This window comes from Urocitellus parryii, chromosome 4, assembly GCF_045843805.1.
Source record: "Urocitellus parryii isolate mUroPar1 chromosome 4, mUroPar1.hap1, whole genome shotgun sequence".
NCBI classification, from domain to species: domain Eukaryota; kingdom Metazoa; phylum Chordata; class Mammalia; order Rodentia; family Sciuridae; genus Urocitellus; species Urocitellus parryii.
The window spans coordinates 165984681-166012223 of NC_135534.1; the positions used below are offsets into that span (position 1 = coordinate 165984681).

At 36.3% G+C, this 27543-nt stretch overlaps 1 protein-coding gene across 2 annotated transcripts; it reads right to left on the reverse strand.

Moving 5' to 3' along the window:
- Positions 1 to 251: 251 nt before the first annotated feature.
- Positions 252 to 2596, reverse strand: Izumo3 (IZUMO family member 3). Of its 2 annotated transcripts, XM_026398499.2 has the most exons (7): positions 2365 to 2596; positions 2152 to 2226; positions 1920 to 2009; positions 1694 to 1711; positions 1163 to 1243; positions 667 to 757; positions 252 to 390 (listed from the first exon to the last, which is right to left on the reverse strand). In XM_026398499.2, the coding sequence occupies exons 1-7, from the start codon at positions 2594 to 2596 to the stop codon at positions 252 to 254; spliced, it is 726 nt and encodes a 241-aa protein (XP_026254284.2). The 2 variants fall into 2 exon arrangements, with proteins under 2 accessions (XP_026254284.2, XP_026254285.2); XM_026398500.2 differs by lacking the exon at positions 1694 to 1711.
- Positions 2597 to 27543: the final 24947 nt, after the last annotated feature.

The window sequence follows — 27543 nt, forward strand, 5'->3', positions numbered from 1 at the left end:
GCATTTTATCTTTTGGGTGCATTGCAACATATCAGTGTTACTTCTGTACAACTCCAGGTAAATCACTTGTCCTCTCACTGTGTCCATTGCCTCATGATATCAGTTAGGGTCTTCGCTAGAGAAACCCTAAGTTCTATTTCAGTTTTAAAATACTATGACTTTATGAACACAAAGCAGCTCAAGTTCCAGTTTTCTACTCTGAGTCAACACTCAAGAGAATCATGAAAGAGCTCCTGTTTGAGTCTGTGCATTTATTTTCTAGGTCCAGAATCTTTTCTCTCTTCTTCATCTGCTGACCCCACTAATTCTTCAAGTTTCTTCTCCAAATATTTTTTTAGCGTCTTTCGTATTGTCTGCATTTTCCTCCGATGAGAGACACACATATAGAATCTAGATAAAGAAGATATCCGAACTTCAATGTCAGTAGCCCCACTCTTTAAAACAATTAGATAGTGTTTTCTTCTTTTCTGGATACTTCTCTTCCATTTCCTTATGTTCCAACTATTATCCCATCAAACTTCCATCCATTTCATTCCTGCCAGTATCATTTCCCAGATTTTGAAATGACTTCTTTCCCCTTTTTCCACTGGGGAAGGAGGAAGTTTGGGTGATCTTTCTGGCAAAGGAAGGCTTGACCCATGTTTATTTGGAGGGAGGAAAACTCACAGTAACACAGCACTTGCCAATATTCCAGCTTCTGCCAGCAATACAAGAAATAATGTAATCTCTCGCAGTTCAGCCTTCCTCGGATCCTCTTCTGGAAGGAGAAAGGGAAAAAATGAAGTAAGTTTTGGAGAAGAAATTGTAACCAGGGACCTTTACCCAGAATTGAGTCTTAACTTCAGTTTGCCCTGATCGCTACTTCGTCACCATTCTTGATCTTTCTGACTTGATTTTAGATGCCTAGGTTTTACAAAATTTTTGCCCTTGATGTCCCTAGATGATGTCCCTAGACTAATTTCTCCACCTCTTGCCTATCCTTTCATTTCCCAGCCCTTTAATTGGCTCAGAACTGTTAGTCATATGGGTGCAAATTTATTTTAGCTCTAATTTCATAACATTTTCCATGGAAAAAGTACTCAACAAACTTTAAATAAATAAATGGAAAACCCAATTCCTTGATCCCTAGCACCTCGTATTACCACACCACAGTTTATGTCACCTCTACAATATTCTCCTCTGAAGCACCGGGTGGTGATGCGAAGACAAGTCCAACAATCAAGGACAGGACCTTCAGTCACAACTGATAAAAAGAAAAAAAAATAATCAGAAGCAGGATGTCAACAAGAGGTTTCTTCGGTCAAACATCAAGTATGGATTAGATCTCAGGCATTCCCAGGACAATTAGGTTTCATTGCTCTGAATTCTTTCTTTCCCTTATAATCAAGTTTCTTAAAGCGTTAGAACCTATAAATTAAGTTATATCTCTGGGGAAGCAATAGGGAAAATAATGCCTTAGCTTATAATGGGGTACTGGGTTGTAAGTTATAGCTTTAGGAAGCTTCTGGGTACGTCCTTAATCTGAGAAGTGTTCATGATTTCCTAAGCTAGATTTTTATTATCAGATACTATTGACATTCCCCCTTGTAACAAAAGCTCCAGAACTAGGTTCTTAATGTTAACAGATGGGAGAGAGATAGAGCCATACAGAACAAGGGCAGAAATCTCACGGTGTCACATGTACTGTACTCACTGCAATCTTCAGAACAAGCTAAAAGAGAATCAGAAAGTTCTAATGAGTTTAGCATCAACTTAGAGTTTACTTATACCCACATAGTAGTCTTTGTTTACCCATTAAGTTCTGGCTGCCCTCCAACCATTCTCATGGCTGCCATCTGAACCCTCTTGGCTCTTCTCACCCCTCCCTTCCTACTTCCTTCACATAATTGCAGTGTGGTTGAATGGAAGTGTTTCATTACCAACTTCAGAGAAGGCCATTAATGTTTCTTTCACTTTGGATTCCAGTTTTTGGCGGATCTCAAGAAGCTTGCCTTGAAAGATAAAGACACCTAAGAGGGAATGGGGGGAGGTATCAGAAATTCCAATGGCTCTTCTTGTCATTATTTAATTCTCACTTTTTGCCTTGTTTGCCCCAATTTCCTCAGACTTACTTGAGCAGTCTGAACTTTTGACAATGAATTAGTACCTCACCTTTCCACGTTTCATTGCCCAGTCTATAAAATTCGTTCTTCAGCCATGTTCTCAACTTGACAACCTTTTGAACAGCTGGAGGGGAAGAGAGAAGACACATGCGTGGGAATAATTACATCTGTGGAGGAAATTGTGTGGCCCCAGGTGTTCTCTCCCCTGCCTCCCTTCTCCCATTAACCCCCCCAAACTCTCAGGGACTCATGCTTCCCTCACCCAGTACCCGAAGCATCTTGTTCCCGTGGGAGACCTTGGAGCTTAAATGGATCGTCTCCTTAAACTGCCGTTCAAGCAGTTGATTTCGGCCAGGGACTTCTGAGGGTACCAGATTTGTCAGCACGGTCCTAATATCCTCTATGAATTTGGGGTCACACTCCAAACAGCCTTTGACCCCACGGAGGGCTGCCAGGGACAGTGGCAGGAGCAGGAGTAACCACAGGTCACCCATTTCCTTGCCCCAACCCTCCCTCTCCCCAACAGCAGGTTGTCCTGGAAACTAGTTCACTTAGTTCCTTTTCCTTCAAAATCCCAGGAATGAGAGCCTTGTCCGGGATATTCTGAGTCCACCTCTCCTTCCTTTTCCATCTCACTTAAATCTCATTCCCCTAAGGATCTTCTGTTGTTTTCTGACTTTTATCTTTCATTCCAGAGAGAGGGAACTGCCAGCTGGGGAGAGTTACCTGAGTTCTGAGTGTAGAACACCAGGGGAGAGAAGCCTTGAGCTCATACAAGTGGAATTCTGTGCAGGGAGATTCTCAGAAATAAGTTTCTTTAGCTCCCTCTCTCTTCGTCTTGTGTGCTAGTAGATTCCCATACTGCTTCTGCCTGTTTGAATGATGTGTCAGCAAAGATGGAAGGTTTAACCCAAACTCTACATCTACAGAGGAGGAAGAAAAGCCAAGAATACTGAGTTGCTGGGTGCCCAGTCCCTATTGGTAGTGGTAATTGTTGAGAATTAAGGAGTGGACATTTATATAGACAATAATTGATGATGTAAATATAATTGATAATTTATCAGAAATTTCAGTCTACATTGGTCTGTGGTATGATTCCTTCAGCCATCCTTTGTAACATTTTTATAGCATTCTGAAAGAGAATTTGTAGCCAAAGACTGGAAACAACAGTTGAGTGATAGACATCGGTCAGTGGGAATTCAGTAATGTTCAGGGTGCCTTAACAGTTGCATCCTGTGTACAGTAGAAGGGGTAGAGAGAGAAAAGGGGAGGGGAGGGGAGGGGAGGGGAGGGGAGGGGAGGGGGAACAGTAGAGAATAGGACAGACAGCAGAATACATCAGACACTAGAAAGGCAATATGTCAATTAATGGAAGGGAAACTGGTGTGATACAGCAATCTGTATATGGGGTAAAAGCGGGAGTTCATAATCCACTTGAATCAAACCGTGTAATATGATGTATTAAGAACCATGTAGTGTTATGAACGACCAATAAAAAAAAATAAAATAAAAAAAAAATAAAAATAAAAATAAAAAAAAAAGAGGAAAAAAAAAAAAAGTTGCATCCTGAAATACCGATGAAGTTTATAACATAAATATAGTTATTATGTGCTGCCCTCTCAAGCCACTTTCATGCAAGGTGGCCAAATAAGCATGTTTTTCCTTTAGTTTGTGCCTCTTCGAATAAGAATCTTCTTTGTTGTTTAAGGAACAAAGGTTGCTTTGCAGACTTGTAAGAGTAGCAGTTACCTATTTGCTAAAATATTCCATGTGTGGTTATATATCCTTGAAACCAGGAATCCCTGGCACTCTAAAATGTTAGTAGTAGATTTTTTTCTTTCTACATTATTATTTTTTTTTAAAGGGAGAGTGAGAGAGGGAGAGAGAGAGAAAGGATTTTAATATTTATTTTTTAGTTCTCGGCGGACACAACATCTTTGTTTGTATGTGGTGCTGAGGATCGAACCCGGGCTGCATGCATGCCAGGCGAGCGTACTACTGCGTGAGCCACATCCCCAGCCCCCTTTCTACATTATTTTTATTGGTGCATTAAAGTTGTATGTATGATGAGATGTGTACATGCACACAATATAATAATGTAATTTGGCCAATATCACTCCCAGCACTTCTCTCCTCTGTTTCCTACCATCAGTCCCTGGTTCCTTTCCTCTACTTATCTCCTTTTGATTTTCAAGAAACTCCCAACCTCTCCCTTCCTTTTCCTTTTTCCTCTTTAACTTCCATCTATGAGAAAACATGACCCTCAATCTTTGGTGATTGGCTTATTTCACTTGACATGATCTTCTCAAGTTGCATCCATTTTCCTGCAAATGTTGTAAGTGTATCTACTTTTCTTTATGGCTGAGTAAAACTCCATTGTGTATATATACCAAATTTTCTTTATCTATTCATCTATTGATGGACACCTAGGCTGGCTCCATAATTTGTCTATTGTGAATTGTGCTGCTGTAAACCTGCATATGCATATATTACTATTAGTATGAAGACTTTATTTCTTTAGGAGACACATCAAGGAGTGATGTAGCTGGTAATATGATGGTTTCATGCCTTTTCAGGAACCTCTATACTGATATCCATAGTGGTTGTATAGTAGCAGAATTTAAATCTAGATATAGGATTAGTCATGGAGTGGAAAATAGTGAGAGAAGTGAAAAGAACTATCATTACCTGTATCCTATCATGTGAACAGATTTTGTGCCTGTGTTTCAAATCAATCATCTATCACAAATCCTCATGGCTTGTCAATGCTTTGAGAGATTGTCATCTTCAATTTATCCAATAAGAAATGGAGGCTCAGAAATGTGAAGAAATCCTTATGACAATAAAATTAATAGTTATGGACCCAGGATTCAAACTCGAGTCCATCTGACTCCAATATATCTCTCAACAACCATTTTCCAGAATAATACAGAAAATGATCTCTTACAATTTGAAAAATTAGGAGATAGGTGCCAGCTTTCTATTGCCAATCTATGAATCATTGCTTAAAATTATCATGTCTCATCTTTTATATTCTTTTAAGTATGTGGTCTCATCTTTAAAGGATCCTTTTAAGGGGTTTCACATGCCCAGGTCTGAAGGCAAGTTAACCAATTGGATAAAATGATCTCTAGAACCAAAGTTGGAGACTAAGCAGGTTAAGAAGCCTGGCAGGCAGTTGGCCACATATGAGAATTAACCGATCCTCAAGACAAATTTATGTTACAGGTGTTTTTCAGTCAATAGAGAAACTTTTGGACAGAATACAGGTAGTTCTCTGCAACATTACTGAATAATTAAAACTTATTCCAATGGCACATTATCTGAAACCAGACCCAGTGGCCCATCTACTATTTTTATCTCTGCCTCATTTTTCTAGTCAAATTTTCAGTCTAAGATTTTGCGACGTGAGAAAAAAAGTCATTTAGCTTTTCCATGGTTTGAAAAGGCTAGAAAAAGGGAAGTCACTTCCTAATAAGACAAGGAGGGCTTATAAATAAAGGGAACATGTAAAAGGGATAACAATGGGGGGTGATTCTTGCTCATGGAATGAACAGTTACTAGTGGTAGAATATGTGCTGATGAGTGAGAATCCAGCAATACTCAAGAATCCTTAGGGGGAACACTCTGAAAGTACTGATGATAGAATGCATAACATATCAGAAAATATTCACAATTATCAGGATAGTCTTTAGTTTCATAAGTATAGAATATTTGAACTACAAGAAAGAAGGAGTGTCTGTAAATGATCACTTTACTTGTTTAAATAACAATAGTTGTGTCTAGAAGACAAAAATACTAAAACCCAAATCATGGATTGATTATGCTTAGTGTTGCATGAAAGGGTATGATTTAGAGTCTGAACAAATTTGTACAATCGGTAGCTGAACTCTATTGGCTTAAAATAGTATATCAAGTACAAAGTGATATTTTATCTATATTATGCAAAATATGTATTTATTTATGTGTGGCACTTATAAAATATTGCTGGGGAGTTCTTTTTATACTACTAACACTAATATAATAGTGGGGTACCAGTGTACCTAATTCATAAATTTGTTTGCAGCATTTTGACTTTATTACGAATCATATAATGCACTGAGGTTCAAAATTTGAAGTATCAGTTTCCTAAAAAAGAGCAAGCAGCTTCTTAAATTTGCTTTCATCCCCTGGCATACTGATTTCCATACAGATCCATAAATAAAAATAAGAATCTTGCCAGGTGTGGTGGTGCATGCCTGTAATCTTAGTGTCTCAGGAGGCAGGAAGATTGTAAATTCAAGACCATCCTCAGAATCTTATTTTGGCCCTAACAATTTAGCAAGACCCTGTCTCAAAATTTAAAAAACTTTAAAAAATTAAATAAAGGATGGGGATGTTGTTCAATAGTTAAGCTCCCCTGAGTTCAATCCCTGGTATAAAAAATTTTAAAAAAGAGACTCTGTGGCCAATTTTTAAAGTGAAGGATCTCTTAAGCTGGAGGAAGAAATGTCTAGGAGGCATATCATTTAGGAAGTGGCATGGATATTGCTGGAGGCTTTTTGCCAAGTTTATTGTGATATTCAGGAGCAGAAGGCAGAGCCCAAAGAGCTGAAAAATTTGGGCTTGAAAGGTGAGAGTAAAACTGGGGCTATGAAAGTTGTAGTTGTTAAAGACATTATTACCACTAAAGAAATGCTGAAGACTTTGCACAGAGACAGTAAGATGGCCTGAAGGCATGTAAAGAATTAGCAAGATCATATCTATCTCATTAGAAGAGACTAGAGGGATACCCTTCTTGCACAAGCGGGCCTAGGAAGTTTTTTTGACATGCTCAGCTATTCAGGTACTCAGAGGCTGTTGCAGCCAGGGTTGCTAGAGGCCTGGCTACTGCTGGAGATGGAGGCAGACCTTGATGTCAACCACATGGTGCTGGTTCTTCAAGAATTCGGGATTCTGGAGTTAAGGGCTCATTTAGGCTTCCACCAAGATTTCAGAGAAAGGCCTGGGAGGTCAGGCAAAATGCAGCAGGGTCAGAGTCCCTGCAGGTACCCTTTGACTGTGTAAAGTGTAGAGATGTGAAGAAGAAGCCAAAGCTGCAGTGGAGATCCTAGAGATTAAGAAAGGCCAGTAATGTGTGATTTTATCTATTGAGACTATGGGGACTCTTGGTTATGAAGTAAATGTATTTTGCATTGTTAGATGAGTGTAAGCTTTTGGGGACCAAGGGTGGAATGTTGTAGTTTGAATGTGAGGTGTTCCCCAAAAGCTCACATGTGAAAGACAATGCAAAAAGGTTCAGAGAAGAAATGATTGGGTTACCAGGATCTTAATCCATTAATTAATTGATTGAGTTGTAATTGAAGGCAGGTAGAATGTCCTTGGAGGAGGTGGGGCATGGATTTGGGGTATACATTTGTATCTGGCAAGTGGAGTCTCTCTCTGCTTTCTGATCATCATGTGAGCCACTTTGCTATACCACACTCTTCATCCATGATGTTCTGCCTTACCCTGGGCCCTGAAGAATGGATCTTGCTCTCTATGGACTGAGAACTCTGTGAGTCATCAAATAAACTTTTCCTCCTCTACAATTGTTCTGGTCAGATCTTTTAGGCACAGTGGTGAAAAAGCTTAGTAAAACATAGCACAAGCTTCTTATTTCCCCTTTGAGGAATTATGAAGTATTTCCCCTCATTGAGACCTGCTATATTGTTTTTAATCAGTACCACTTCACAAGATTCCTTAAAAGACTACCAAATAACCAAAGTTTCTTTTGTTGTCAGGTGAGAATATTCCTTTTGTATCACATTTCGAACTATAATCTGAGATTAGGAAGCCATTGGTTCCTATTTGATTATGTTACAAGATGTCTTTCTAGGCAACATTATAAGTGCTGAAATAGTTCCTACATACCAGGCATTTCACATGCCAAGTAGATTTAATATCTTCTGTGCACCTCCTAATTATATTCTATTATCATTAAGCCTTCTCCCTTTCTCTTCTATTTATCCATTAGGAAAAATTGTAAGATTTAGTAAATTATTAGGTAGCCTGGAAGACTCAGAAGGCTCATCTTTCTGATGGGAAATTGACTCAAAGAAAATTCAATTCCTTTAGGAGACAGCGTGGGAAGAGACAACATAGGTAGAAGTATGTCTTACAATTTCTCTCTAGGCTAGGATCCCAGAAGGTAAAATATATTAGATAGGCTAAGGGAAATGCTAAATGAATATGAACTATTTTCTTGCTTCCTTTAGGGCTTTGAAGGCTATACTAAGTACCCACACAGGAGAGAAAGTGTTAGCATGACAGGATTGATTAATAGTAGGTGCTTCTAAAACAATGTCAATTCCTTGTGGTGTGGGAGAATTAAGATGCTTATACTGACTACTGGAAAGATGCACAACAACTCCACAGCCAAGTGGGAACTTGCCATTATTTATTATCTAGGAAAAGGAACCCTGTATGAGTGCTAAAGTAGATCAAGTAGATCTTATTTTGTAAAGAAGGAAAGAAGGGTAAGGAATTATGAAAAAATTCTTTCAAAAGAAATGTAGCTACCTAAACAATTAAATTATTTGGTGAGATTGTGCTAATATTGCTTTTACTTTCTTCCCAGTGAGGTGTTCAGAAAAACTCAAATTATAGTATATGAAGAGTCTATGACTCCTTTGTTTATCTGAGAATCGTGTAAATAAATGTATGACTTTCCAAATCTAACCCCAGAATATTTCATGCTCAAGTCAAGCCTGCTGTTCCCATTTTGTAAAATGTGAACATGATGTTTAGAGAGACTAATGGATTTATGGAAGGTCACACACCTAGTGAGGGCAAAATTTAGTGTTGTAATGCAGACATGTCTACCCTCAGTTCCATGTTCTTTCCTGAGTACCAGAATGTTTGCTGAATGTATTCTAATGACTGCCTCAAATTAGGAAGAAGAGGGGCCCTCAAGGAAATTTATTTATTTATTTTTGTGAGAGAAGAAAGATACTTTGTTCTAATTTCCCACTATTTTAAAAAAAATGAATGGAGTTTATAATTCCAACCATCTTTTTAATATTTTCCCATACCCATTTCTTTCTCTTCCTGCCTCACAATTATTGATAGAGATGATTTCAAGAATATTTATATTCAACTGTAACTTCTTTCTTTGCTTTAATATTTTGTATAAAAAGACAGATGTTAATCTAATTTCCCTTAAATAAATACCAGGTAAATATAGTATTTCTGCTTTCCTGCCTTTAGAAAACTAGCCAGCAAGATACAGCACCATGGAGCTCACAGTATGGGTGGGTGTTTTGTCTTTTTACATGCATGATCTTATAAAGTCATCATGCTAAGCAGGTAGTGTCATTCCCACTTAGAGGTGAGAGGACTGAGAATGTGTAGTTAAGTATTTGGCACCAGACCAGAGCTTCCCATTGATAGAACTTGCATTCTTACCCTGTTTTGATAGATCCCCTACTTGTGTTACTTTTAACCACTAAATTCTCATTCATTATTGGCCACATTAAAAAGAAAAAGTGGGGGAAAAAGCACCCAGCCACTACTCCTAATGAAATGACAGAGTTCTGAAAACCCACTTAGTGGATGAAGCATTATGGCCTATTATATGGTACCAGATTCAATTCTAATTTTGGTCCTTGTAGTGACAGATTTAAAAGTACAGAGGAAAAAGTCAGTTTAATTTAAACTTCATGAATACCACCCTTTAAAAATAATTTTTTATTGTCAACAATTCTTTTGCATTTTATTACCTTTTATTAGTACAACATTTTATATTTGGAATTTTCTCTATTTGCAGATTTCCATTTCTTGTCTTAAAATATTGGTCAGATAGTATCCTCTTGATCTTTTAACATGCAAAGTAAAAATTTCTGTGTAAATACAAACTTTTTTTTTTTAGTAGTACAACTATAAGCATTGGGTTAACCATCAGGTCATGGGAAATTCAATCAAATTCTGCTTGTCTTGGAGTGTCTTCTGAAAAAAGAGCCTTAATCAAATTTGCTATTTACCTATTTATCACCATAAAATAACATCAGGAAACTGAATGGGCCAATAGTGAGGCAGAAAGGATTCAGGTTTCAATGCAGTAGAGAAAAGATGACCTTGGTGGGATGGATCATTAAATTTAATTGTTGGAACTAGATACAGAAGAAGATGTGGAATCTCCATTGCTCCATCAGGGTGCATCAGTCCCACCTTCAGGTTTGGGTTAAATTGAATTAGGGACCCTTCTAGCTGATAACTGGAAAAGTGTCTTCTCCATATTAACTCATCCTTAAATTTATTGCAAGTATAACAACATACATATAATTTATTTTTTGAAGAATAGGAATTATGATATCATATTAATTAATCATTATATTAATTTCTGGGAAAGAACCTTGTCAAGTTCCATATTCTACAAATTATTGTCTATCTTAGGATAAACATATTCAACAAGATGGATTATAGAGACTATTCCAAATCAGCATTTTTTTTTTTAGTGGTAAGGGGAATAATTTAGTAAAAAAATAAAATATAAAACAGCTTTCAATTGCAGTTTTTTAGAATTTCAACATAAATACTCTATAAAGTTCTTTCTCTTAATGCCTTAAGAAAAGACCTTGACAAAGTGTGCATTGACCACGTTTCATTTATGCCAAGTTTAGTTCTATGTCTGAAGGGCATGTGTAATAAATTGGTCATCCATTATCTCATTTGCAGTCTGAGTTTTATGAGCTCCCGTAAAACAATTACCATATATACATTTTACAATAAATGAGCAAACAAAGTGGCTGCAAAGAATATGAAAAAAAGTCAATAATTAATTTCAGATTTCTAAGTGTAACAGAGACACTGGTGCTTTCTCTTTTTTTTCAAAAGAGACAGTTCCTTTGTTAGGAATATGCAAGCATGTTAATTCAGTACAGTGTGGTTTCTCTTTTTCCAAAGCTTGTCGAAGGTCTAATTTATGTGCAAGACTGAAAGCTGTTTAAACGGATAATATGCCTCCTTCATGAGAAATACCACCCCTTTATGCTCCATTAAATTCAGACGTTGACTCCATAAGATACGTACCAATTATTTCTTTCCAGAAACAGCAGCATAGTTTTTCCCACAAAGGACAACAGATTATTGCAGACTGCTATTAATCTCCACATAGGCCACACACACACACACACACACAAAAAAAAAAAAAAAAAAAAAAAAAAAAACCCACAGGACACTAGGGAGAAAACAATTGAGATAGTATTTTAACATTCACAAAATTCTTTATAAAGAGAAAATAAAACGAAGATGCTTGTCTGATTGCAATACTCCTATATTATTTCCAATTGCCCAAAGATGAAAAAAACCTACAAGTTAGTCAGTAATAACCTGCTGATGCTGAAGCCTGTGGATGAACACAGAGATGGGTTCTTTACCTTGCTGGTCTCTATTTTCCCCAATGTCATTTATGGCAGACCACTGCACAAGTCAATCTCATGAAACATTAATTGAATGGTATAGTGAGAAAAAATACCTATTAAAATGTTAGAACAGTTTTTTTTTTTATACAACAGAAGCATTACAGAGTGCAATGATAACAGGCTGATTCAAATAGTATGAACCAGAAAAATATACTACTCTTTCAGCATAATGTAATATAGGCTAGAATTTAATATGATGGCAATGGATTACTTTTGGGAATGAATTACTATAAATAGTAGGGCTGTTTGCAAAATTGTTGTCAAAATCCAAGGAGAATTTAATAAGAAGAAGCAATGATTTAGTTATTTGCTTAAACTTTTTGACTTTATTCAGATATCCACTCAAAATATTTAAATGCCTTCTATTTAACTTATAAGTAAGAACTATTTATTGAGCACTTATCATTTGCATAAATGTGCTAACCAGTATCAATAGAACAAAATGCCTCTGACAGAGAATACAATCTCAGGGAGAAATGATATTCTAAATCTAACTTTTTTTTTTAATCTTATGTGATTTAGTGGCTTTTTTTGTGTTTGCTTCTTCCCCAGAATTTATTTCCCATACCCATGCATGCACAAACTTACATAGATAGATATGGATATAGACAGACATTTACATATGTATATTTATTTTATTTATTTATTTTTTTAACAAAGTAACAATCATCTTGTTCCTGAATGGGCATTTTGTTTTGCTCTGAACAAGGGAGGAGGAGACTTTTGGCTGGTATAGTCCAGGGACACAAGGGTGAGCCCTGAATTGCATAAGTCAATTAGCACATCCCATCTAGAGTGGGTATGTAAAGTAGCTAACTCTATGAGATGCCAGTTGATATTAATAGTAGACATTTGGGAAAAGATATTTCTTCCTTCTTCCTGAAGAACTATCAGAGGAAACTCTGACTATTCCTTAGAATATGGTGATGTGGAAGTGTGAACATAGGACTGCAGATGCCTGAAGTGTATGGAGCCAGCCCTTAACTGTGGATCATGAGAGGGGCTTCAGTACTTCACTTTGTGACATTATACTAGTAGCCTCAAATTGACATGATGGGTGTTTATACCATGGAAGAGACCAGTACTATAAATGATGACTTCATAAAATTTTTTTTCTTTCTTTTTTCTTTCTTTGACAGTTTACCAGTATTGTTCATTATCATCAAGTAGCTGTTAAGAGTTCCCAATGTGAAAGCTTAGTAGGAAGCCAGTGGAGAGTCATAAGAGTTTTTGTTTGCTTGTTTGTTTCTGGACTGTGGATTGGAACTAGGGTTGCTTTACCACTGAGCTACATCCCTGGGCCTTTTTCTTTTTTTCTAATTTTGAGACAGTGTCTCACTAGGTTGCTGAGGCTTGTAATCCTTTTGCCTCAGCCTCCCAAGTTGCTGGGATTACAGATGTGGGCCACCACACCTGACTAGGTTTGATGCTCTGCTTTGAATTACTAGATCCAGCTCTAGTAGAAACCTGCTCCCTCTCTGGAGTTTTCACTTAATGTGCGTGTATAACTTCCTCACAAAATAACAAAGTTTCATGGTCAGTGTATATTATTCATTGAAGGTAGAATATTCTAAATGAGCATGACTCCAAGTGCATTCTTAAGTGCTAATTGAGGTTACAGAAAAAGGGAATATGTGTCTCGGGATTCTAGAGAGAGGGATTGACAGATTTGAGCATGTAACTGCTTCTCAAGGTACATCTGGTGGCAGGTGCTCAGGGGGTTGATAATTTGGAAAAGGCAATTTAATTGTTGAAGGCATGTGGTGCCTGCAGAGGTAAAGGCTAAGTGGTTAAATAAAATGTGGTATTGACCTATGCACTGATTCCAATTATAAGTTTACTCTAGAAAAATCTGTAAGGTATACTCCAGTAAAAGGAGCTTAGGTATTGCCCTGGTAAAATTTGTAAAGACATGTGTATCATTCCCTATCCATGGCTAGCTAATCAGTCAGTGAGTTGAGAATAAATAGGGAGGAAATTCCAAATAACAATATTTCAAATTAAAACTTTATTTTAATATGAGTTGGAAGCAGTGGGTGCACATAATTCTACCAATGCTAAAATAAAATTTTTAGTGACTCTTAATGAAAAATAAATTCATCATTTTTACTAATGTATTCCATGTAAAAATAGAAAAATTATACTTAAATTATGATAAAACAAATGAATTGTTTATAGAGAAACATTGGCCTACTTTTTAAAGTTGGTATTTATTCATAACCTTTCTTGTTGAATTTACTGACAAAATTAATGAAGGTGTTAGAACTTTAGTATCTAATGTACTCCTAATATATATTAGGTCTTTTCCAAGAAACTATGCCATTTTATTCTTATCCAAATCCCATAAACAAAGGTCAGATCTGCTCCATTTAATAGGTTAGAAAAACTAAACTTCCAAAAGGCAAAATTACTTGTCAAAGCTTATGTGGTTTGTGAGGGCAAGATTTTGGATGCCACTCCAATGTCCGTACTAGCTGAATCTCATCATTTCAATAACTTAGTGCATATTTCATCCTAGTCCTATTAAGAGGGACAACATACCTTTAGTTTTGCTTAGATGACACAGAAAGTGACAAAAATTTAAGCAAATGACTAGAATAGTTGAACCAATTCTCATGCATAATGAATTTGAATTATAAAGCAACATTTGATGATGATTGCTAACATGAATCTGGAAGTTTTTTATACTGATCTGAATTAGTACTTAGAAAATATTTGTAGGCTAGAGGGAAAGCCCAAACCTGCGTTCAGATGCCTGTGATCTTTATTTATAGGAAAAATACAGATTTAAAAAAAAATAGCTTGAAATAACTAATATCTCTATTTTCCAGACAAGTGAGTCAGAGGAATTTCGAACATCATTTGTCCCATTGAAATAACTAGTGCTGGGGCCGGGTTTGTGGCTCAGTGGTAGAGTGGTTGCCTAGTATGCATGAGGCACTGGATTCTATCCCCAGCACCCTGGACATAAAAAAATAAACAAATAAAATAAAGGTATTGTGTCCAACTACAAATAAAAAAAAATATATAAAAATAACTAGTGCTTGAAAGTATAGGCTCTATCATCCTGGGGAATTTAATTATCCCTTAAGGTCCTAAGGTTTTATATCTGTGATTTGGAGATAATAATAAAATATATCTGTGAGAGTTAAATTCAATGATAATATATTAACAACTGTACCTGATATTTATGAAATGTAAGAATTCATTAAATGTCAGTTGTTCTTGATTTTACCGGTAGTACAAAATAATTTATCTTCCACTCTGATTTGACAATTGTCAGATGTTGCATAATTTTTAGGGTCTCTGTAAGCCGTAGTTTCTTCATTTATAAAGATTGTTCTAGAATGCTATTATCTTAATTGTGTAGGGTAGGGTCATTATCATTTGCAAAATAATATAATTTTCTTTTTTCTCAATTTTCTTCCTGAACAGTTTTTTTTTCTTATTAGCTCTTTTCATTTTCTTTGCAGATGCAGTTTATTTTTTGACCTCATAATTGCAGGCCTTCTCCAGGGCTCCTCTTAATCCTTGTCTTATCTCATTCTGCTTAATTTCAGCTACCCCCCCATATAATGTTGACTTCTCAGTCCCTATATATATACAGTATAGCCCTAGTACTGCACCTATTCTCATCATAAAATGAAATTTCCCAAATGAAGCTTGACAGTGACTAAAGGATTAGTATATTGAAAATTTTTTTAAAAAAATCTTATCCAAACTCATTATTACAATAGATAGTGATACAGAAGTAACTGATCTGTATGTACTACCAGATATCATTAAAATGAGATGTTTATCATAATTCTTGGTTATAGTCTTTTGGGAAGAAATAAGTAGCATCAGAGGAGAAATTAAGCAAAGTCAGCCTACTTCAGTTATGGTAAAGAACCTTATGGCGTTTAATTTAAACCATCCTCCTCCTCATCCACTTGTTTCTTCATGAAATATTTATTCAACACTAATTGTGTGCAGATGTAAGTTTTTTGAAGGGATAAGGAGAGGAGATCATAGGGCAGGGCATGGAAAGATTATTTCTAGTTGTAGGTTCACACATTGTAAATTAATGCCTACTCCTTGTACTAGCTTCAGATTTTAGGTGAGTGAATTACACTGGAGAAATAAGAATCCCTTTGTTAATATTCCAGTTAGTAGTCTTAAACTAATTGTAACTCAACCTGAAAGAAAAATTTTAAAAAATTAACTACATCAGGTAAAAAATAGTATGTAAGTCTACATTGAAAAAGACATTTTCTTTTAAATTGACAGTTTTCTTCTTTGGAAGATGAATATCACTCAGAAGCTGCTGATTTTATGTAAGATGATATAAAGAAATAAATTTAGACTTACATACTAATAACTGACCAATCTTTGTTGTCTGACTAGGCAGTAGTTCACTTTATATATTTAAGGAATTGAAATGTAGTTTACAGTTTTCTCTCACTTCAGGCAATAAAACTCCCTAAACAGAAAAGAACACAAACCAAATCACCTGATTTATTCAAATTTTGAATTGCAAATGAGTGAGAATGCCCACTAACACTTGAACAAATACAAATAGGTGGTATTCCCATATGCTTTTGGTTTAATTTTATACAGACTTCTTATAATTTGTATTATCAATGCACAGTATATTGCAATGAGAGAAAAATGGAAGATTGTTTAAAAAAAATCTACTGGCAAAACATTATCTTTGGAATACTTGAGATAAAAAGTATGAGTTTATTGATGAAGAAATAACTGAAATTATCATTGTGGAGGAAAACTGAGGTTTTGAGATAAAACCAAAACCAAAGATAATCATTGGTTGATTCAGGATTAACAAACCATATAATTTCTTTGCTGCTAGAAACCATAGCTATATCATTATGTCTTCTATTTTTTAAAATTTTTACAATTTTGTGAAAAATATATTTATAATTCCTATATTTGTAGTTAAAATATGAGGCTTGTGAATTTTAGGACATTTGCCCATGTCATAAAGTTGATCTCTAGCAGACCTGTGGTTCAAGTGCAGCTCTGTCTGAGTTCCAAGCCTGTGTTCTTTCTACTCTCAGAAACTGTCATCCTATTAACTCTCCACAGAGTAGAGCAACCTTATTATAATGTTCTATATAATATGACGTGATTTAACACTAACCAGTGATTTTTTCGAGTTATGAAAATTAGTTTTATGCTAATCCACTTAAAGTGACTCACTCTGTCTTCCCTATGGCCCAGGCCACGTGTTTGTGAGACAGATGGTATGAACATAGGTCATGGAAGAATAATGCTGATCGATCCATGTGGGCATTATGAAAATATTACAACCTAAAAGAAGAATCTGTCAGTCCATCCTTAGCAATGTTTATGAGCATGATAAAACTGAAATGCATACTTATATATTTTTCTTATCTAATTAGTACCATGTTGAGATATTTAATAATATGATAATTTTAAGGACAGACTTTATTCATAAATATTAGCATACTAATAGGCTTTACAGAAAAATCAGACTAGTCCAGTAAGTGAAATAACTGTAATAATGTATTTGTTTAATTTTTATAACATGGTAGACATTGAACTAGGTACTAAGGATATATCAATCAGTGATTGATATATTTATTACAACAGATAGTGATACCAGTGTTATCCATCTCTGTGAAAGTCTCTTTTCTGGTACCCATCATAGCATACTCTTATAGAGCTTACAGTCTAATTATACAGGGAAATGAGTGATTCAAAGAAAGACAGAAGACCCTAAAGGATAAAGTCTGGTTTTAGAAGAGCACAGGATTCTGGCTTCCACATGAGTATGAAAGCAAGGTTTTTTCCTTCCTTCCTCCCTCCCTCCCTCCCTTCCTTTCTTTCTTTCTTTCTTTCTTTCTTTCTTTCTTTCTTTCTTTCTTTCTTTCTTTCTTTCTTTCTTTCTTTTTTCTTTCTTTCTTTCTTTCTTTCTTTCTTTCTTTCTTTCTTTCTTTCTTTCTTATAATATAAACAAATTTCAGTTGAGATCCAAAAAATGACTAGGAGTTTATAAAGGAAAAGAATTTTGATAGAACTTTCCAAAAAGAGAAGGAAAAGTCCTTGAAATAAAAAGGAGAATAATTAATTTAGGACCTGAAAGAATTTTGATTGAATCATGGAGGAGAACAGTGTTATGAACCTGTAGAAAGAGGCATGAGCTGGCCTACACAGGACAGGTTATAGAATCTAATCTTTGGCTTAAGAAGAGGGAGAGTCCATTGAAATAATTTAAGCAGCAGCTGATATGAAACGTATTTATGTATGAAAAGAGTACTCAAGCTTCAGTGCTGAGAGCCACAGCCCAGTCGGAATGGCCCCTGGCATTTTGCCAATAGTATTGGTTGAGAGGCGAGCCATTAAGATGATGAATTTTGAGTTTTCGAGGAGTTCCCATTGAGTTCCTGTTGAGATCTCTCGGGGATTCCTGAAGAGTTTGCATTGGTTGGGGAGGTGCCGGAGGAGGGATTTCCGGTTAGTGGTTCCTGGAGGAGCCCCTTAGAGTTCAGGAGAGTTCCTGGGGAGCGTGTGTGGAGTGTGCTGGTGGAGTTCAGAAATAAAGTTTGTTCCTCTTGAGTGGCTCGTGATTTGTGCCCAGCCAGACTGCAGCACTTCAGTTTGGAAAGCATTTAAAAATGCCAGAATGTATGTAGGGGTAGCAGTTAACTCTTTGGTTAATAGTCAAGATGAAAGAGACTATTATACTGGACCTGAGATGCGGACATGGCAGCCATGGAAGTGGATTGATGGATTTTTAGATTTTCAATTATTACTAAGTCCTTAGTATTTTAACTAGTGAAATTAGCTTGTTTTTGTGTCTTAAGTGAGCAGTTAAGATATGAATTATACTGAAGATTTTTGTAACACTAAGGGGAAAAGTCTCTGCAGAGTGTATTTAACTGGCAGTCAAATAAGACAGAGAAAGAATAACATTGTTTCTCATTGTATGCTATGATAGGTACCAGAAAAGGGACTTTCACAGAGATGGGTAACACTGGAATAGATTCAGGAAGGAAGATTCAGAAGTAGCCTAATAAACTTGTTAAGAAACTGATCTTTGGAATAGACTGCCCAGGTCCAACTCTTGAGTCTAGGAATCGTTAACTGTATGAATTTGCACAATTTATTTATATGCTTTTCCATCTCAATTTGCCTATCTATAAAATGCGAAAGATTATAAAGCCAATGTTAAAATTTGGAGATAAATAAATGAAAACAAAAAAGGTAATTCTTTAAAATGTTTAAATAAAAGGAGAGTGAAGAAAAATTATTATTTAATTGGGACTGAGGAAGAACGTTATTAACGAAGAAAACAAGATTTTTAAAGGCAATGGGAAAATAAATTGATTATGTTAGAAAATGGGCCACATTGTGTAATTTAAATCAAACCAACTAGGAATTGATAGTTAAAGGAAGTAGCCATGTTAAAAAATTAGAATCTTAATATTGGTCTTATATGATCAGCTTGAATGTTGGACCTTCCAGATATTCAGCAAGAGAACCAGTCACACATATATGTCTGTCACGTTCAAACATTCACATATGCCAATATGTCATTCACCAGAAATATATTAGATTACTCTGATTTCCAGAACAGAAATATGCACAACAACCCTAACTTCTTGCCTTCTCCCCAAGTTTTCACTTTCTTCTACTCCTTCCTCTATTGATGGGTCTTAACATTCCACCCCACTGTTAACTGACTGTCCTTTATTCTTTTGTCATTCAGTATTTTCTGTCCTTTAGCTGACAATTTATTTCTGTTTCATACCTCAGCATTTCTCAAAAGGCAGGGAGTCTATTGTCATACATTCATGGAGCTTGCTTTCTTGTGAGGAAAAACCTAAATATGTGCACCTATTTACATAATGGAATGAATCATGTAATTTATTTAAGGTGACAAGGTAGATCAAATTTTTGTACTCTTGAGAATGGTTGTACTTCAATTCCTTTAGGAACTTTAGAAGAATTTCACCTATAATTTTCCTAGTAGCAATTATACCTATATTTTGAACATGAATGTATGAAATTTTCAAAATTATATAGAAAAATCATCAGATTTTTCTAATTCACATCTATTTTTTTATGGTAGGATTAGAATGTCTTGCATGGTGGTTGCAATATATTTATGATTGTCTTATATCGTGTACTTTACTTCCAAGGCTATGTACTACAAGTTCCATTAAGGTAGTTTGACTGCCCCACCAATCTGTGTTAACCAATTTTCCTATGACCATAAAATAATGGTAAGTATGGAAAGTGACCTTTTACTAGAGAGATTTTGCTTCTGACTAAAAAATGGGTCCAGTGAGTTCCTGTAATATGGATCAAAGCATGGCCTATATTGAATGAGCAGGAAATGCCTATATGCTTTGGTTTACTGTTAGTGATGGGATTCAGAGGCTCAAAAAGATTAAAATGCTGGAGTGAATTTGCCAGGTATGAACTTCCCTAGGGTCCAGAAGATGTGCCCTTTACTAATATTTTAAGAAACAGATTAGTGGGAGGTAGCCGCCAGCATACTTGAATAGCTCTGTCATTGTTCTTTTCTGTATGCCAGAACTTACTTTGGGATCCACAGTCATTCAGTTGGGGAACTTAAATGTGATGGGTTTAATTATATTTGAAAGTGGCAAGGGCCAAGTTGTGGCATTCAACCATCAAAGGCAAGGTGGTCATACTTACATAATAGGTAACAAAGGAGAAGCAATGAACAGGAAGTTCTGACTTGTGTAGCTCTATGACACTGGCTAATCAATCATGGTGTTCCCAGAAGTGAAATAGACTGGAAACCTACTACATCTTTTATTGGATTTATATAAACAGGAGAATTATAGGGCAAAGGTATAAAAGTCTGCCTTAAATCATAACAACAGAGGATCATGGCCCCTCAACCAATTCCTAGATTTGAACCAGTTTAAATACCCACTCAAATGAAGAGGAGGAGGACAGATCTCCTTGAGGAAGGACCCAGAAAGTTTTATTATTAATCTTTCTTCCATTCTTCCTGAAGGAGATCCCCCCTACACACACACACACACACACACTCACACACATAACTTTTACCAGGATAACTACATTGGGGAAAAGGCAATTAACAGAAATTTTGAGGACAACTGGACACTGTGTCTTAATTGACATCAATTTCAGGAGAGCCAAAATATCATTGTCATCCCTCAGTTAAAGTAGGGACTTAGAGAGGTCAGATGACCAATGGAGTTTCAGCTAAGCTTCAATTCAGAGTGGGTCCACACTCATCCTGTGGTTATTTCCCCAGTCTCAGAATGCATAATTCTGATAGATATACTCAGAACCTTTAAGAACCCCCACATTGGTTCTCAAATCTGTGGAGTGAGGGGGATTGTGGAAAAGGCCAAATAGAAGCCTTTAGAGTTGCATCTACCAGGTAAAATATTTAATTAAAACTATATAATATTCATGTAGGAACTGCAGAGATTATTGACACCATCAAGGACTTGAAAGATGCTGTGTTGGTGGTTCTCACTGAAACCCCATTTAACTCTACTACTTGGCCTGTGGAGAAGGACAGATCTTGGAGAATGCTGGTTTATTATCATAAGCTTAATCAGGTGCTCTATTTGCATCTGCTATACCAGATGTAGTTTTTTTGCTTGAGCAGATTAACATATCTCCTCATACCTGGTGTAAGTCTATTGATCTGGCAAGTACATTTTCTCCATACCTATTCATAGGACTGAACAGAACCAATTTCCTTTCAGCCCACAAAGCCAGTGATATCTTTATTGTTCTTCCTTAGGGGGTATATCAACTTTCCAGGCCTCTGTCATAACTTGATTTACAGAGAACTTGATCACCTTTCTCTTCCAAATGGTATTATACTGGTTCATTACATTGATGACATTATGTTGATTGGACCAAGTGAGTGAGAGATAGCAATCACTCTGGACTTTGTGAAGCATTTGCATCAGGTGGTGGGAAATAAATTCAACTAAAAAATCAAGGAATATCTATCTCAGTAATATTTCTAGAAGTCCTGTGTAGTGGGATATGCCAAGATATTCCTTATAAGACAAAGGATATACTGTTCCATCTGGCTTCTCTTACAAACAAGAGAGAAGCATAGTGCCTGGTGGGCCTATTGGATTTTGGAAATAGCACATTCCTCACTTGATTGTGTTCTCCAGACAATCTACTGAGTAACTTAAAAAAAAAATCTGCTAATTTTTGAACAAGAGAAACCTCTGCAACAGGTTCAGTCTGCTAGACAAGCTGTTCAGCCATTTGGGCCCCATGATCCAGCAAGCCTAATTGTTCTTGAGATATCAGTGGCGTATAGGGATGCTTTATGCAGCCTTTGGCAGACCCTAAAAGTGAATCACAGAGGAGGCCCTTGGGATTTTAGAGCTTGGCCATGCTATCATCTGCAAACAAATATTTTCCTTTTGAGAAAGAGCTCTTGGTTTGCTACTGGTTTTAGCAGAATATGAATGCTTGGCTATGGGCCAAAAGTTACCATATGACCTAAGCTTCCCATCATGGACTTGGTATTATCTGACCCACCAAGCCAGTTGAATGTGCCAGAAGACATCCATCAAATGGAAGTGGTATATACATGATTGGGCTGAGTAGGTCCTGAAGGTACAAGTAAATTGCATGAAGAAGTGACCCAAATGACCATGGTTCCTCCTCCTGCTATAATGCCTCTGTATCCCAGCATGAACCTCTGGCCTCATGGGGTATGCCCTGTGATCAGCTGACAGAGGAAGAAAGATTGGGCCTGGTTTACAGATGGTTCTACACGATATGTGATCACCAACCAAAAGTGGACAGCTGACCTACTCTAGCCCCTTTCTGGAACATTCCTGAGGATAGTGGTGAAAGAAGATCTTTTTAGTGGATAGAAATTTAGGCAGTGTATCTGATTGTGTATTTGTTTTCTGTCTCTGCAAACTTATGCTCTGCTGGCATAGAATTATTAGATCCAAAGAGGGAAGTGGTACCAGGAGGCACACCAATAATTCCATTGAACTTAAAGTTAAGATTTTCCAAAAGCTATTTTGGGCTCCTTATGCCTTTGAGTCAACTGGCTAAGAATGGAGTTATGATGTTGGTTGAGCTGATTGATCCAGATTACCAAGGGGAAATTGGACTATTACTTCACAATAGAGGTAAGGAAGAGTATGCAGGGAGTGCAGTAGATCCCTTAGGTCATCCTTCGTATTACCATAACCTATTATTAAGGTATTTGGGAAATTACAACAACCCAATCTAGGCAGAATGACAAGTGTCCTAGATACTTTGGAAAGGAATAGGTGAGTAACCCATTCAGTAAAGAATTAACACCTGCTGAGATGCTTGCTAAAGGCAGAGGGAATATATAATGGGTAGTAGAAGAAGGCAGTTATATGTAGCAACTGTGGTCATGTGACCAGTTACAAAAATGAGAATTATAATTTTCACAGTATTTCTTTCCCATTTTGTTAAGAATATGTTTGTGTACACATCCATATGTATTAGGTAAACATATTTGGTTTTCTGTCGTCTTTTATTCCTTTTCCATATAATATTCTTAAGGTAAGTACATAATTGTTAAATCTACACTATAGTATTTAAATTGTGGAATGTCATATGAGTAAGATCACTAAAAAACTTTGCCTCCTCTTCTGGGAAAGGAATTAGTCTGTTTTCAGCTATATGCAGGGTAGTTATACCTGCATGTTAAGTAAAATTATGACCTTGCTATTAACATAATAACAATATTAAATATGACATTAAGTATGATCAGGTATGATTCAAAGAGATAGTTGGGTGTCAGGCTGATCAGGGGTGGATTTGTAATGATTAATCTGGACTGTCAGCTTGATTGGATTAAGAGATACTGAGGATTGAGAAATTTCTGGGTGTGTTGATGAGGGTGTTCCCAGAGATGATTGACATGTGGAACAAAAAAACTGAGGCAAGAGACCTGTTCTGAATGCAGGATGCACAGTCCAATAAGCTGGGGGGCCCTGGATGAAACAAAATGCAGAAGGAAGAAGTTCAATTCTTCTTGAGCAGGCTTGTCCTTTGCTATAGACATGCCCAAAGACATCCATCTCCAGCTTCTTTATTCTTCTAATGTGGACTCTGACCAGCATTTCTCCAGAGAGTTCTCAGGATTTCAGGCTTAGAAAGAGAAAGCTGAGGTAGTTTCAAGCTCAATTCTTCTTGAGCACAGGCGTATCATTGCCCATTGCTGTGGCTATCACCCAAGGACATCCAACTGCAGCTCTTTCATTCTTCTAACGTGAACTCTGATCAATGATTACCCAAGCATTTCCCAGGCTTTCTGACTTGGACTGGGGCTATATTATTTGCCCTTCTTCTTCTGAGGCTCCAGTTTCTTGAGGTAAGCAACTACTGGTTCTTCTAGCTCTCTGGTTTGCCAATGACCATTATGGACCTATTGATTCTGATTATATAAGTCAATCTAAAAAAAATCCCCTTCTATAGTAACATATACATATTGTGTTGGCTCTGTTCTTCTGACTAATATACTGCCTTTACCCAAGTTATTTCTCATTTGTCCTTACCACTTCCCTTTGGCACTGAATAATGGAATAGTTGAAGCAATAAGTATCTCAAGAAATAGAGTATGAATAATTCATCTCCTCTTTAACATCATACATTTTAGTGATCACCTATTGGGCAAGGTAATTATTAAGATGTTGGATTTCAAATATCAAAGGCATAGCTCATGCATTAAAGTTTATTGCTATTTTGTGGATACAGAAACAAAAAATTACAATACATTGTTACAAAAGAGACTATAGAATAAATACTAGTATAAATTCTAGAGTCTAACACAAATGAATTAGGAATTTAAGTTCCTTCACACTTGGTTTTATACCCTTGGGCAATCATTCGACATCTGTAGGAATACCAATAGTAACTGAGATGCAAAGCTGATGCAAAGTTTAGATGATTTAACTATTTAAAGAAGTGTTTGGAATTTCATAGGTGAGCCTGCATTTTTTAATGTTGGTGTTTATGATTAATAAATATAGTGATGCTGGATAGATAAAGAATATAGCATGTTGATAATCACTATGTGAAAGAGTGACAAATCACTTTGTGAAAGAGTGACACAGTCTGCATCTTCATGCTTGAAAGAAGGCTGGAGACTTGGAAAGGCAGAAAAAGTAGGAGAGGAAAAGCCAAGTGTTAGTGCAGTGGCTGGAAGGACATTAAGAACATTTGGATTGCTATAAGAAATACTGTGTATTTGGTGAAAAATACTAAAGTGTGGGACAGTATGGCTTCTGATAAACCATCCAGCCTTCTTCTTTTCATGGGTCAGAGCTAAGCGTAAAGCCAGTAACCTTCCAATGAATTAATGTAGATTCTTTTTAAAATTTGAACAATTCAGTGAGTGTTTCTTTGTAATTAAAATGAAAGCAATCCGAAATATTTAGCTCAAATAAGTATGAAATCATTTTGCATGCCATTGTGCTAAATGGATGAGTTAAAGTTCAGCTGATATGGAATAGTTACTTTTTTATTTTTATTTTTTTTAAATGAAGCTAAAGGTAAGAAATGGCACAGATATTACCCTCTCTGTAGAAGCTCTTCTCCCTTCTGTAAGGGTAGAAAAGTGATTCACATATTCTTCCTGGATAGAAGTGTACCCCTATTTGTGTTTTTTTTTTATGCATTTCCAGATATGTAGGTCAGGGGGGTTGATACAACTTTAAATAACCTGAGGAGGATAAAGCCAGCTATGATCCAGGTCCATAGAGTGCTTTCCTTCAGGCTATTCTTTCTTTGCATTTACTCTAGGCAAATTCCTCTGTGGGTTTAGTTTAGCTCACTCCAGGGAATATCCTGGAGTGTAGAGCTAAAGTCCACATAGGAACAACATGTTCTTTTATTGTCTGCTCTACTATATGCTTATGGTTCCTCAGGGGCAGCAGCAGGAGTAGCTGAATGTGTCAAAAACTCTATTTCATAGCTCCTGGGTCTCTGCCATTCCCCACCCCACAAAATATGTTAATGGATACTACTATTTTGACATGGTCTCTGATTGACAACCTCCACAGGCTTACTGTGAAGGCTGAACAAGCCAGCATATGTGAAACTGTTAGGAAGCTGCCCTGGCCATGGTTGGTAAAAGCCATTCATCTGACCTAGCCTACAAAGCAAAATAAAGGGCAAGAATACAGAGTCCCTCATGTCCTACATAGTAAACTTTCCTTTCCCTTTTCATTATTGCGAATATTGGGGAGAAAATAAGCCTTCAGATTTACTTTGTTTCCTGTCTCTGTTGGGCTTTTATGCATACACAAGCCTACCAATAAATAAAGTAACAGACACATATTTCTCAGTAAAGTTCTGGTATTTTCAATATAAGATAATCATTTATTTATTCAAGTTAAAAATATTCTATGCTAAGCTTTTTGTACATACCTTTTATTCGGGTAGAGATTGATAATATCTTTACTGAAATCAAACAACAGAAACATAGCTCAGGGTCCATGAAGTTAATCTTTTCATTTTTTCAAAGAAGAGTATTTTTCCTGAGGGATATACAATAGAAGTGATTATATAAGAAAGTAAGAGACTGGAGAGACTGAATAATGGCTTATTTGACATTGATGGGAAATTTGAGGATCTCACTTTTTCTCAGATTTTGATTACTTTGTCAGGAAGTTAAAGCATATTTTCCGTGAATGTTAACATCTCACTTGAGGTCAAAGAAAATGCCAAGCTACCTTAAAACTGGATCTTAAGACTTTTGGCATAAGGTCAAATTTGCAGCACTAGAGATTCTAGTGTAGTCTGTTTTCTCCATAATTCCTCCAATGTAAGTGATTTCATGAATTTGTGTTCTTGCTCTTTTAAGTTTTCTTCACTAAATCAATCCATCAATAACTATTTTCTCATATCATTGTACGCTTAAATTTTTTTTCTCTCTTAATTAAGTTAAAATCTAGGCTTGTGTGACTATGACACTCCCCAAATTTTCTTTAGGGATAAAAGGACAAATAAAGTAATAATGAACAAAAAACTTTGGCCACAATCTCTTTTTTAGCCAACAGCTAAGACTTACTCTTCAAATCTGTATGTTTATTTCTCGGTATTTCCTGGAAATTCTGTCTTCTGTGTATCACCACCAGGACATGAAATCAACAGAATCAAAACTGAATGCTTTGTCAATGACCAAACTTCTCTTTCATATAATAACCGAGCTTTTGGATAGCAGAACAATTACCCCATCTCTCATGCCAATTATGTATTTTTTCTCTCACTTATTCGTGGATTTCACTAATATTTATCATGTGTTACAGTGTGTTAGATATGGCTGAGATGCTGGGATTATGTTAGTGAATAAGTCTGACAAAAATTCCTGCCTTAATTCTAATGGGGCAATCAGTACACTGAAAAAATACACAATATTTTGCATATATATATATTATAATAAGATGCTATGAAAAGAAATGACCAAAATAAAATGAGGTTTGTTGGTCTTAAAGTTGATGGCATTTCATAACTTTTAAAAGATTCTGCCAGGAAATTTTTAGCCTTATAACATTAATCTTTTATTGGGTTTCAAAGACTTTTTGAGTAGAGAGAGGCAGGAGCCAGCCAACATCATAAACCATCCCCTGATCTACCCCTCTCTATTAATGATACTGTCCTCCCATTGTTGTTGGATATCTCATTCATTCTCCACTCTCTCGTTGTCTTTCAGTACCTGTTCTCTCACATGCTGTAGATAGTTTTTCTCCTGCCTTGTTTCTATGGCTGCTAGATTCCAATAGCTTTAGATTTGTAATAATTTTAATCACCTCTAGAGAGATGGACCTAGTCAGTGATGAAAAAAGGCCCTGACTAGTGGCCTTTACACATTTCCATGTGAAATACTTCTAATTTCAAATTCCCCAAATGGCATCTCTGAGCATGAAGCTGGAAACAAGTCATGCAATCTCCTCTTCAGAGCCACCATGAGCTAGCTTCAGTGCACCACTGAATTTTTA

Excerpts from the sequence above, each read along its gene's own strand:
- Izumo3 (XM_026398499.2), bottom strand. The coding sequence starts at position 2,596 with ATGGGTGACCTGTGGTTACTCCTGCTCCTGCCACTGTCCCTGGCAGCC. Across the intron at positions 758-1,162 it reads CAGAGGAGAATATTGTAGAG|AAGAGGATCCGAGGAAGGCT; the intron begins GTGACATAAACT and ends TTCTCCTTCCAG. Across the intron at positions 391-666 it reads TTGGCAAGTGCTGTGTTACT|ATTCTATATGTGTGTCTCTC; the intron begins GTGAGTTTTCCT and ends TTCTTTATCTAG.